General features: G+C 36.1%; 1 protein-coding gene across 5 annotated transcripts in view; it reads left to right on the top strand.

Moving 5' to 3' along the window:
- The window catches only part of KANK1 (KN motif and ankyrin repeat domains 1), a 251,967-nt gene extending 250,288 nt beyond the window's left edge, over window positions 1-1,679 (top strand). For all 5 annotated transcript variants that reach the window (XM_074280656.1, XM_074280654.1, XM_074280657.1 and 2 more), the window contains one exon: window positions 566-1,679. In XM_074280656.1, coding sequence (XP_074136757.1) covers window positions 566-628 — 63 coding nt within the window. In that variant the 3' untranslated portion in view covers window positions 629-1,679. The remainder of the gene's footprint in view (window positions 1-565) is intronic.
- Window positions 1,680-14,295: the final 12,616 nt, after the last annotated feature.

Genomic DNA, 14,295 nt, shown 5'->3' with positions numbered 1-14,295 from the left:
CAAGGCAGACCTGAAACAGTGAAGGTGTCAACACCTCCCTAATCCTCTGAGATGACACATTGGCTGTTCTGTTACCAAAAAGTGATTGTTGTCTTCTTTGTAAATACTGTCAAAAATTGACAACTTAGACTGTGATATCTCTGCCCTTCTCTCTTCTTTTTCACTTCAGGGATAAGTCCAGTTTGAGCTTCAGTTCATGCTCACACTAATCAGAAACATGAATCTTGGAAACAGGTGTTATCTATATTAACTGAACCTTTGGAGAGGAATTATCTTCAGTGGAGGTTGGTGGGAGGAAGAGGAATAACTTCAAAATTTCTGCTGCTTTTAGGGATTTTAGAGCCCCAAAACTCACCCAACTTCAGTACCTGCCTCAGTTCAGAATTGACTTAGCATTATTATTCTTTAGGACCTGCTATGGCTCATTTGCTTAATGTGAAGCACTTTTGTTTGAAAGTGAATACATTGCATCAGAAACTAGAATACACTGCTTCTCTGTTATTAAGAACTGCTGAAGTCATTCTTAATAACATCCTCTCCCTTTTTTTTTCTTTGTATTTTCTAGGGCACACCTCGGCTTGGAAGGAAGATGTCACCTGGGCCTACCCACAGAGGGTCATTTGATTAGTGATGGGCAAATGTTCCTGCATGTTCATGCTATTATTAAGCTGCTAACTGTTACTGTTTTCATGGTGACAGAAACTGAATGTAAATGTCTTGTGCCTGGACTCACCAGCAAACAGGGAGCAGAAGCCCAGTGTGAAAGGCAGAAAAAGCAATAGGCAGAACACCTTGCTATTCAGTACAAGTAGTGCTGTAACTTTTGACCATTTTTCCACCTATGTAAGACCCACCATCAAGCCATTCTCTTGCTATTGAGTCTTTTTGTTCAATTATGTATAGTTTCCAGGAATTGTACACTCTTCTGAACAGACTGCTTTTATGTGCTTATTCTTCTCACCTGTCCCCAGCCCTGTGACATTCTTGATAGTGTCACGATCTCAATTATATCTCTTGTCTAATGGTCAGATTTTGTGTATGTGTGCTTTCTTTTTCTTGAAAGATATTTGTATTCACTAAATATGGAATTTGCTGGTAATAATTCTCTTAAATTCCATTCCAGAAAGATTTTGTTGATTTTTTTTTTCCCTTTTGTTTTCATTATTTCAAGCTAAAAAAGCTGGAATGGCTTTGGTTGTTTAAGGTCCTTGGATGTAAGCTGGTGTTTTTGTTTTGTTTTGTTTTGTTTTTTTCAGATTTAGGAATGAAAGGTGGAACTCTCTGACATCTAAAATTCACTAAAGAAAATGTCTACAATTCATTATGTCTATTGGATATATTATGTAACTTTTTATATGAAAGATAACTATATGAAATTAACTCACACAGTATTTTCAACTTTTATATTCTCTAGTAACTAAACACATGAAGAATTTTGTGTAATATTATTAGATTTTTATTAATGATTGCACATCTGTATTCATAGCTAATGTTTAAGATTTGATTTATGTTAGAGGGATTGGGAATATATCCATCTGTAGAGGAATATAGTTTTAGTTCTGCATATTTATGGAAATCTTTATATGTCACACTCACTTTCGGCTTATATGTATTTAAATGTTTGAAGTGCCTTGGACTCTTGCCATATTTTCAAAATAAAATTTCCTTATGCTATTTTACTCTTCCTCTGCCTGGCTTTTGATTGCTGTCCTCTCCCCACACTGTTGAGTTATGGCAGGGGCAGTAAAAGCTGATTGATGTATTAAGTGAGGCCATGAGAGTGAGTGCTTCACTGGTCTAGGTCTACTGATGTGAAGAAGTCGTCTTTTGAGGCTACTGGTACATTTCCTGCAGCAATGCTCAGGTCACATGTCATAATTTTGAAATTTAAGACTTTATTAACTGACGGGTAATCTCCAAGGTGAGCTTCCAGAGTTGGTTATTGTCATGTCTAAAAATATGCCAAGTTTTGATTTCTAATTTTTACTGTTAAGACAATGTGTGATACACAGAATAAAGGAGTGAAACTTCCTTTTTGTTCTTTTCAAATAGCACCTGTTTAGCCATGTGAGGGAGTCACAGAGGAAATGAAAAAATCATCTTTGAATGCTAGTCAAAGTGGAAGCTAGGGCCTATGGGACAAGGGAGAGTTGTGAATTTTAAAGACCAAGTTATTTGTGTCAACCACCCTACAGAAATTTTAAAGAAAAGTTTGCTTTAATGTTGTAGGGACAGAAGATGTGTCAGGAAATCATTTTTCTAAGAGCTGGATTATAAACTGAAATACTTTCTTGTAAACTCAGGAAGGAATTTTTACAAAGAGCAGCATTTTAGGAAAATGGGCTAGTGATTTAGAAAAAGGTTTCAAGTCCAAAGTCAGTCAGTCCCTTCAATGTTAGAGGAGCTCTGGGGGCAGAAAGGCTGTCTTTTCAGGTGAGCTGTAAAAGTGAGGTCTCATAGGAACTCCTGAAATTGTTATTTATGGTCATTTGTCTCCTCCAGGATAAGAACTGTTAGCTTTGGGGTTACAGGTAAATTTCAGCTCTAGTAATTATTCAAGTCCCAGTTTCCCTAGGTCTGAAATGTCATGATAAATTAAAATGACATGTTGTATGCTTGTTTGTAAAAGTTGTGACATCATAGATTTTTTTTTTTTTTTTTTGTCTTCAAGAAAGATATTGAGTGAGAAGAATTTGAACAAGGCTTTCAGGCAGCCCAGGGTACTAAGCATTTATTTCTCTCCTCTCCAAAGAAAATATGCAGTTGCTATTGTAAATCTATATAAATATATATTTGCACCCTAAGTAGTTTTTGTTATACGATGAGGGAGAAGTAGGTTTTGTTTTGGTTTTTTGGTTTTAACATATATAACCTTTGGCTCATATAACCTGATTTATTTCTTGTTTACTATAATACTAGGCACTCAATTCTTTTTCTCTTTGGATCTAAGCTGTATAAACAAATTTTATTTATCCCCTGTTATTTAATTCCCTTAGATTTATTGAGGCTAGTTTGTGAAAAGAATTTGTATCAGGAGACTTAGTAAGTTCACAAAGACAGGTCAAGCAGTTCAGTAGGATGTAGAAATCAGGGCTTCCAAATTGTTGGGTTTCTTGTTTCTTTCCAGTAAATGTCATATGCAGTCTGCTCTTTTAAGAAATCATAAAATGTAAAAACCAAGAGGGACCTTGGAGATCAAAGAACTGAAGGATTATGCATACATAGATCTGGTCCACCTTTTCTTATGAAAAAACAGAACAGAGAGATTATTTACCCAATCTTGTGATGTCAGGCCTGGGAATAGATCCTAAGTCTCCTGCTTTCAAGGCCAGTGAGCTTTTGGAGCTAAAGTGATGGAAGCTAGAACATAGAATCCACAGCAGGAATGGTATAGAAATCATGGACTGAGTAGATTATAAAGATATTATTATAATCTAATCTCCATTTTTAAGAATTTTTAAAGTCTTTGTACAGTTTTCTTTTTAATAACTTTTGATAGTCTGAGGACATCCAGCCTTTTGTAATACTTTCTTTACTTGTAGAAAATAGCACCAGAGGGGCAGCTAGGTGGCACAGTGGATAGAGCACCAGCCCAGAAGTCAGGAGAATCTGAATTCAAATCTAGCTGCAGACACTTAACACTTCCTAGCTGTGTGATACTGGGCAAGTCACTAACTCCAGTTGCCTCAGCAAAAAAAAAAAAAAAAAAAAAAGAATGAAAGAAAGAAAAAAGAAAAGAAAATAGCATCAGAGGGAGAGAGTGATAAATCCAAGTTATTTATCATAAGTCAGCTTCAGAAACAGTGTTTGGAAGAACCAAGGAATCCTCTCTCATTTTAAAAAGTACAACATTGGGATAGCTTAAATGGCACAGTGGGTAGAATACCAGTCCTGGAGTCAGGACTGGTTCAAATCTGGCCTCAGACAGATAACACTTCCTAGTTATATGACCCTGGGCAAGTCATGTAACCCCTAATACCTCCCCACCCCAATTTTTTAAAATTACAATATTTTCCTTTTTAATATTAAAAGTCTCACAAAAACTGCTGGGAAAATTGGAAACTAGTATGGCAGAAAGTAGGCATAGACCCACACCATATACCAAGATAAGATCGAAATGGGTTCATGATCTAGACTTTATGTCTATGTATCATTCTTTATGAATGATATTATAAACAAATTACAAGAAAATAGGATACTTTATAAACCTCTCAGATCTGTGGAGAAGCAAATAATTTGTGACCAAAGAAAAACTAGAGATCATTATTGATCAAAAATTAGACAATTTTGATTATATTAAAAAGTTTCTGTACAAACTAAACTAATGCAGAAGGGAAGCAATAAACTGGGAAAACAGTTTTACATGCATAGGTTTTGATAAAGGCCTCATTTCTTTTTTTTTTAATTTTATAATTATAATTTTTTTTTGACAGTACATATGCATGGGTAATTTTTTTACAGTATTATCCCTTGTATTCACTTTTCCAAATTTTCCCTTCCCTTCCTCTACTCCCTCCCCTAGATGACAGGCAATCTCATACATTTTACATGTGTTACAGTATATGCTAGATACAATATATGTGTGTAAAACCAAATTTCTTGTTGCACACTAAAAATTGGATTCTGAAGGTATAAGTAACCTGGGTAGAAAGACAATAGTGCAAACAGTTTACACTCAATTCCTAGTGTTCCTTCTCTGGGTGTAGTTGTTTCTGTCCATCATTGATCAACTGTAATTGAATTAGATCTTCTTTATGTTGAAGATATCCACTTCAATCAGAATATATCTTCATACAGTATTGTTGTTGAAGTGTACAGTGATCTCCTAGTTCTGCTCATTTCACTCAGCATCAGTTGATATGTCTCTCCAACCCTCTCTGTATTCATCCTGCTGGTCATTTCTTACAGAACAATAATATTCCATAGCCTTCATATACCATAATTTACCCAACCATTCTCCAGTTGATGGGCATCCATTCGTTTTCCAGTTTCTAGCCACCACAAAAAGGGCTGCCACAAACATTTTGGCACATACAGGTCCCTTTCCCTTCTTTAGTATTTCCTTGGGATATAATCCCAGTAGTAGCACTGCTGGGTCAAAGTTTGATAACTTTTTGGGCATAGTTCCAAATTGCTCTCCAGAATGGCTGGATTCTTTCACAACTCCACCAACAATGTATCAGTGTCCCAGTTTTCCCACATCCTCTCCAACATTCATCATTATTTGTTCCTGTCATCTTTGCCAATCTGACAGGTGTGTAGTGATATCTCAGAGTTGTCTTAATTTGCATTTCTCTGATCAGTAGTGATTTGGAACACTCTTTTATATGAGTGGAAATAGTTTCAATTTCATCATCTGAAAATTGTCTGTTCATATCCTTTGACCATTTATCAATTGGAGAATGGCTTGATTTCTTATAAATTAGGGTCAGTTCTCTATATATTTTGGAAATGAGGTCTTTATCAGAGCCTTTAACTGTAAAAATATTTTCCCAATTTGTTACTTCCCTTCTAATCTTGTTTGCATTAGTTTTGTTTGTACAAAAGCTTTTAAATTTGATGTAATCAAAATCTTCTATTTTGTGATCAATAATGGTCTCTACTTCTCCTTTGGTCATAAATTCCTCCTCCACAGGTCTGAGAGGTAGACTATCCTATGTTCCTCTAATCTATTTATGATCTCATTCTTTATGCCTAAATCATGGACCCATTTTGATCTTATCTTGGTATATGGAGTTAAGTGTGGGTCCATATCTAATTTCTGAAAGGCTTCATTTCTAAAATATATAGAGAATTAACTCAAATTTTTAATGTTCAAGCCATTCTCCATTTTGATAAATGGTTAAAGGATATGAACACTTTTCAGATGAAGAAAATGAAACTATTTCTAGCCATATGAAAAGATGTTCTAAATAATTATTAATCAGAGAAATGTAAATTAAGACAACTCTGAGATACCACTACACACCTGTCAGATTGGCTAAGATGATAGGAAAAAATAATGATGAATGTTGGAGGGGCTGTGGGAAAACTGTGACACTGATGCATTGTTGGTGGAGTTGTGAATGAATCCAACCATTCTGGAGAGCAATTTGCAACTATGCTCAAAAAGTTATCAAACTATACATATCCTTTGACCCAACAGTGTTACTACTGGGCATATATCCCAAAAAAATACTAAAGATAGGAAAGGGACCTGTATGTGCCAAAATGTTTGTGGCAGCCCTTTTTGTAGTGGCTAGAAACTGGAAAATGAATGAATGTCCATCAATTGGAGAATAGATGGGTAAATTATGGTATATGAATGTTATGGAATATTATTGTTCTATAAGAAATGACCAACAAGATGAATAGAGAGGCTTGGAGAGACTTACATGAACTGATGCTAAGTGAAATGAGCAGAACCAGGAGATCTTTACATGGCAACAAGAAGACTATGCGATGATCAATTCTTATGGACGTGGCTCTATTCAATAATGAGATGATTCAAATCAGTTCCACTTGTTCAGTGATGAAGAGAATCATCTACACCTAGAGAGAGAACCTGGTTGTGGTCCACAACATAGCATTCTCACTCTCTGTTGTTATTTGCTTGCATTTTGTTTTATTTCTGCTTTTCTTTTTCTTCCTTCTTGATCTGATTTTTCTTGTGCAACAAGATAACTGTATAAATACATATATGTATATTGGATTTAACATATATTTTAACATATTTATCATGTATTGGACTACCTGCCAGCTAGGGGAGGGGGAAATTTGGACAAAAGGTTTTGCAAAGGTTAATACTGAAAAAATTATCCATGCATATATTTTGTAAATAAAAAGCTCTAATAAAAAATAGTATTAAAGTCTATTTATTTTACAAGAGCACTACATTTCTGAGTCTATCCCTTGCTGTTGAATATGTGTCCATGAAGTAGTTTATCTTTCATGGAAGTTATTTCCATAGGGACTTACTGTGTAAGAAAATGCAGAAAAGTGCCTCATACTGTATGAATGGTCAATAAATATAGGATTCTGGACAAATGAACTGGAAAGCCCTCATTTTACAGAAGTAGAAACTGAGCTTTAGAGAAATTCTAACTTAGAGGTCATATAATTAATGACTGAAATGGAATTTGAAGCCAGGTCTTCTTTGACTCCAAATTCAATACTCCTTCTACAAACATTGCTGTCTTACATTTGATCACTTAGGGAAAAGCAAAATATGGTAAGCAAACTGGTCCTTCTAGTAATTTTCCAGGCCTATCTTTTCTTTTCCTTAACTCCTAATAGCAGGAACTTATCCCCTCAGTTCAGAAGAGAGCACTGAACTTCCAAACAGAATTTGTAACCGCATCATTTTTACATTTTCTGTTTTACAGAGTGCGATTTTTTATTTAGCACTGGTCTATGACCACAAACCACTTATTTCTTCTGCTTCCTGCCATAAAGAAATTACTAATCATATGTTTACTTCTTTCTTATTTATCACAACCACAGATTAGAAGCCAGTGGGTTTTTCATATCTATTTGCAAATCATGGGTTGCCATATGAGCCAGTCTTTTCTTTACTAGGTTAATCCTTGAATCCTGTCCCTGGAATAACCTTGAAAGACTTTCCAGGATGGTGGAACCAGACAAGAGTTTATACTGCCACAACACAATAATTCATCTAAGATTTTGTGAAATAGTGTACTAGCACATTAAATAATATATGGAAGGCCTGTGGGAAACCATAAACAAGAACAACAAAATGATCTATGTTTACGGGAATACATATATCCATATATATAAATATTAAGGGTAACTTGGCTGGTTTTTGCAAGAAGATGTGATTGAACTAATTTCCCTAAATTATTCTAAAGGGTCTTAGATTTCCATTTTCTATCTTAGCACCAGTATTCCTATTCCTAACTAGTACTGGGTCCATCAGTGGGGAAAAGAACAAAAATGATGAGTGTTACTAGCTGAGACAAATGAATCCTGTGGGCTGGGAATATCTTTGGAAATATCTTTCTTCAATCTAGCTCAGCTTCTACATCACAGCCAACTCACAAAAGCTATTTCATAAATGAATAGATATAAGAATACACCAGATATGGAGAATGTTCAGAAGACAGTCAGTAAGCATTAATAACATGCCAGGCAACTGTGCTGGAAGGAACTGACATTTTGAGAAACAAGCTACATAGTATCTTAATGTTGAGGACTTTTGATGAGTTGAGAACCACAGATGGAAAGTGGATTACAGAAACCTGGAAAGAATTATTATGAGCAGATAAATAGTGAAATGAGGAGGAGAATAGTTTATATGACTCCAACATCATTGCTGTGCCCTGCTTTCTAGAGCCCCCAAGTTGGGGTGATTAAAATATACCTTCCTAGTGGAGAAGTGATGAGGCCCGACTCCCAAGGGTGTCCTTTTATTTACCCTTTATATAATGTAACAAAAATGACACTGTGCACATAGACAACTTGCTATTGTATTCAGTTTGCCACCCAGTACCAGTCTGTCAGCTGGTACCACTCTTCCACCTGGTATCACTCTGCTTCAGTCTCAACACAGGTTGTCACCTCCCCTCGACTTCTCAGGAAAGCAGAGAGCCCTTAGGGAAGAGGGGGAACCAAACCAGACATTGTTAGCAGGTTCCTTCTGGGCTGAAGGGTCTTATACCTTACCCAGTTTCCCACTGACTATGACCCTCTACAATCATGATGTATAACCATTTGATTAATGTAATATTTAGACATGTCTCTAAAAGACTAACAAAGAATGTTTCTCATCTCTTGGCAGACATGACAGACTAAGTGCAGAATGAAACATGCTTTTCAGACAAAGTCAACATGAATTTGTTTTGCATGGCTGTGATTTAAAAAGAAGTACTTTTGGACTAGGACAGTGAAGGGAAATAGTGATTAGAGATTTTTTTTAAAAGAATACTAATGAAGCATTTTAAAATTTGCCAAAGCAAGCAAATTGTTCACGAGGGGACAAAGGGTAAGACAGTTACTGATTAACTACTTTATTAAATGTGCTTTCTAAAAAGGCAAGCAATTTCTACATTTACCATTTCATATACAGTATTATTCCTATTTTTACATGAAAATGTTCACTTTTATTGCTGTTTGTCATGTGCATAATTCTTAAAAACAGAAAATTGGGGGGGGTGTCTGAGATCAAATTGCAAATTCGTGATATGGCCAGACAAAAATTCTCAGCCTTCCAGAAGTTTCCAGTTTGAAAAACTGCCTGACAGCACTAGGCTATTTACTTGAGAAAGTTGAAGACAACCTAAGGGTGTCTTCTCAACTGGGCATCATTATTCAGGAAGCAATAACTGGAACTGCCCCATTATAGGAAAATATGCAAAAAAAATATGCAAAAGCATAAGGACAAGGTAGATTATTTTCCTCTTGAGTTTTCTTAACATCCTGGAAATAGGAGCCATCCTCATCTTTCTCCCAGCTGTCCACACTCCACCAAGTTGGGAAAGATTCCATCTATTTGAATAATGGAGATAAATCATCAATTACTCCTGGATTTCTCTGAGGGCTTGGATACCTCATTCTTCTCTGCTGGGATATATCATCCTTTAAAAGTCTGGACTTTGGACAGGAAGGATCATCTTTCCTGCCAACAATTTTTAGAATCATCATCTGTCAGGACTTGGAAGTTCCAGCCTTAGGGGGCCAAATGTTGGCTCATCTTGGGAACTCAAGGAACCTGGTCGTCAGCCACTTCCACATTATGAGCCTCATATTCCCACAGAGGAAGCCCCAAAACAACAGTTTTTGTCCCTGGGGGATAACTTGAATTGAGCAGATGAAGATACACACACTTCTTTGGGTATGAAAGAGGGGAAAAGACACAAAAAAGGTGGGCCAGCAAAAAACAAAACAAAAAAACCTTACAACTAGGGCATGGAAGAAAACTTTACACTCATTTGGAATTTTGAATGCAAGATGAAATGGGAACATATCCCCATTCTATTGTACAGAAATCAATAATTAGATTTAGATAGATGACTCAGTGGACAGGGCACTGGGCCTGGAGTCAGAAAGATGAGTTCAAATCCAACCTTAGACACCAGCTGTGACTCTGAGCTTAACCTTATATGCCTGTTTCCTCATATGCTAAATGGGGATAATATTAGCACATACTTCCCAGAGTTGTTGTACTTGTAAAAATCAAATGAGATAATGTGTAAAATATTTAATCAAAATGCTGGGCATGCAGTAATCAATCAATAAACATTTATTTAAGAACCTATATGAGCCCTGTGGATAGAGCCTCAGCCCTGAAACCAGGAGAACCTGAGTTCAAATCTGTCCTTAGACACTAGCTGTATGATGGTGGGCAAATCATTTAACCTTTGCCTCCCCTTCTCTCAAAAAGAAAAGGAAATTATATGTCACTTAATATTTATTAAATGTTTATTTAATAAATGCTTTTTTCCTTTCTCCACTTCCTATAAACATTTTTTAAGCACCTATGATATGTAAGATACGTGATACTCCAGAGTATTGTAAAGAGAAAGCTGATATTAAAGTCAGGGACCTGGGTTTGAATCCTACCCCTGATATTTATATATTGACTGTGATAATGGGCAAGGTTTTTTTGGACTATAAATTATGGAACAGTTACTGATCTAAATTGTTAGGGAGAATTTTCTCCCTATAAGTTAGGATTCTTACAAGGTACTTATGTACTTGGTTCACATCTTTAAAGGAGTTCATACCATTAAAGGAGTTTACACTTTTAAAGGTGTTCGCTCATTGGTTCACACATTAGACTTCATACCTTTAGAGAGCATATAAAAGGATAAGCCTACTCTCTGAGAGAAGATTTCAGAGAGATTCACAAGTCCAGGAGATTCACAAGTCTAAAGAAAAAGCCTGCTCATGGACTTCCAGGACATTCAGGGCCAAAGAGGATTTTGGGAGATTCAGAACTAGGATTGACTTCTGGGAGATTCACAAGGCAGAAACCTACAATCCCACACTCTTGGAGGCAGAGTGAAGATTCATTCCAACTTCAACCTTCGTGCTGGCTGGAGACACTCAGACAAGAGCTCTCAGAAACCAAAGAGAGAGAGAGGCCTCTAAGTAAGCTAACCAGACCCAAGAAAAGATTCAGGATTTTGAAGGACACAATAAAGGATCTGGACTTTAATTCCTGGCTGCATTATTGAACTGAACTGAAAGGAAGGTTGCCTCCAGAAGCTCCCCAAGAACCTGCTCCCAGAGAATGATTATAATTTAGAGAAAAAGAACATTGCACCTATGAGTTCCCTAAACAGCCTAAAACACAAGTATTTCCCTTTCTTCATTATCTTGTCTCCTCTTCCCCCTCCCCACTTCATTTTGCAAGACATTATATTAATTCAGAACTATGCCCAAATGAGTATAAACCTGTGCAAACCCTTTGATCATTACTGGGTCTGTACTCCAAAGAGATCTTAAAAGAAGGAAAAGGACCCCATATGCAAAAATTTTTTGTGGTGGCAAGAACCTAGAAATTTAGTGGATGTCCATCAGTTGGGGGAATAAGTTATAGCATATGAATGTCATGGAATTTTACTGTTCTGTAAAAAGTGATGATTAGGCTGATTTCAAAAAAGCCTGCAAAGACTTACATGGACTGATGCTGGGTCAAGAACCAAGAGAACACTGTACATAGTAACAACAAGATTATATGATAATCAATTATGATAGACACCTCTTCTCAGCAGCAGTACAGTGAACTAAGACAGTTTCGATAGCCTTGGGATAGAAAAAGCCATCTGTATCCAAAGAGAGAGAGAGAGAGAGAGTCATGGAGATTGAATGTGGATCAAAGCATATTATTTTCACCTTTTTTGTTTGTTTTTTCTTTCTGGGTTTTCCCCCTTTGGTCTGATTTTTCTTGCACAACATGACAAATATGGAAATATATTTAAAACTTGAACATGTCATATTGCTTGCTGTCTTGGGGAGAGGAGAGGCAAGAGAGGGAGGAAGAAAAAATTTAGAACACAAAAATTTATAAAATGTTGAAAACTATCTTTACATGTATTTGGAAAAGTAAAATACTATTGAGAATAATTTTTTTAAAAAAGGCATTGTCAACCTGCCATCTGGGGGAGGGGGAAGGAGGGGATAAATTGGAACAAAAGGTTTTGCAATTGTCAGTGCTGTAAAATTACCCATGCATATATCTTGTAAATAAAAAGCTATAATAAAAAAAGACATTGTGCTTGATTCTTGATCTATAAAGAAAAAAATATAAATCTCTACCTTGAAGGAGCTTAAATTCTACCAGGGGGATGCAATATATGTTGAGAAAAATAAATACTAAGCACATACAAAGTTATTTCAAGAGGTAAGGAATATCTACAACTATATAGAAGATAGAGAAAGGTCTCACACAGGAGATGAGGAGGTAAATGAAGTCAGGGCTTCGAAAAGGCTAGAGGAGAGGAGGTCATTAAAGACTCAGGAATGTGCAAAAGTATAAAGTATATGGAATATAGCATACAGAAAACAAGTAGACAAGTTTGATGGGAATGATAATTATATGGATGGAGGAGTGATATGAAATTAGTTTGCAAAGATAATGGGAGTGAAATGCTTTAAATTCCAGGCAGAAAACTGATGTCTTATCCTGATTGCAACAAGGTGCCTCTGAAGAGCTTTGAGTGGAAGAATAATATAGGCACATATGATTTTAGACATTTTCATTAAACAGTTGTGTAGGGAATGAGTTGGTAAGTGAAAAGAATGGAATCAGGAAAACAATTTTGAGGCTGTTGGCAATAGTCCAAACAAAAAGTTATGAGAGCCAACCTTGAGGGCCCACTGAATGAATGGAGAAAAAGAAGCTTCTTATAAAAATAAGTGACTACTTACAACCTCTAGGAAGAATTGAAAAAGACTGAAAGTAAGTCCTATACCTAAAAGATAAAATTAACAAAGGAAGAAGCATTTTACATCCTCATGAAGGAATCAGATACAAGTAAAATATATAAATTCATATTTAGGGGAGGGAAGGAATAAAGTCCAGGGACACAACAGAGCCTAATTAGAGAACTGAGAAGCCAAAAGAGATAGTTTGTTGAAAATATTAATATCTGAAAAAAAAAAAAAAGCTTTGTTCCAGATGGGTATTGTGGTCCTAAAATCTTTAAATATGTGTTTCCGGTGTATGAAATTACAGCACAAGGATTCTGGATATGACTATCAACTAGTCAGTACATTTTCTCAACTTCCCTGATTTGATCCATGAATTTAGTTTTTCCAACATTTCACATGGGGACTATGAATGCTTTCTATGTAACAGCAAATCTTTCTTCCTTGTAACTCAAATCTATGAGCTAATATATAAAACCCATTTGCCATACTTAAAGTGCTGGGCAAATGTTAGCTATTATTAGTAGTAACTATAATCATACCTTGTGTTTAAGGGTGTTTATCATTAATCTAAAAAAGCAAAAGATTAGGAATTAATGCTTATACATTCTGGATTGGGTGCTGGCAACTTGTCCTTGATTTCCCTTACAGGATGCTTGTAAGCAAGATGACTCAACATATTCACTTGGAGAAAGAGAGAAAGAAGTTCTTGTGTTAATTCAAACCATTTCCACTCTTTGTGTTGACTCAATGAATGCTGATTTGAGTGGGATGAGCTCTTCTTCAAGACTTTCTGAGACACACAGAAGACAGAACTGTGGAGGGAGAGAGGGCTGTGTCAATTGGTACTCCTTGCAGCTGTTCTCTTCTGAATTCTGACTTTATGTACTTCATCTGAATTGGCAAAGAAGCTACAATGATTTGTCTCTTCAGGGTTTTGATTGCTGTCACCCTGGATGTGCTCATTGACTAATGAGAGAAAAGCATTTGCCAAAAGATAACAGGTGCCTGTGGATCCAAGAGCCAACATGGAAGAATCACTTTATCTGAAGTCATACCACATTTTCTTATCTTTGGGGTTAATTGATTGGATGGACATGAACAATAAAAGGGAAAAGAAACCAGCATTTCTTGGGAAAATCTGTGCTTTTGGCTGGAGAAGGTAACTTGTTCACATTTTCTCCATCAATCAAATAATCTGTGAAAGTTTCAGATGAGGCACACGTCTTCAGCACCTTCAGAACTTTAGTCATGAATATCCTGCCCATATATACTGCTGGGATATGTGATCAGATAGAAAGTTTGTCCTGTCTTGTAGAATATGCTTTTATTTAGATAGGAATAGGCACTGTACCCATAATTTCATTGGTATAATATGCTAAGGGAACTCCTGCCAGAGCAGGTCAATATGTTACCTAGAGTAGT

This window comes from Sminthopsis crassicaudata, chromosome 1, assembly GCF_048593235.1.
Source record: "Sminthopsis crassicaudata isolate SCR6 chromosome 1, ASM4859323v1, whole genome shotgun sequence".
NCBI lineage: Eukaryota > Metazoa > Chordata > Mammalia > Dasyuromorphia > Dasyuridae > Sminthopsis > Sminthopsis crassicaudata.
Note: the sequence above shows the minus strand (reverse complement) of the source record. Positions and strands in the feature narration are given on the sequence as shown.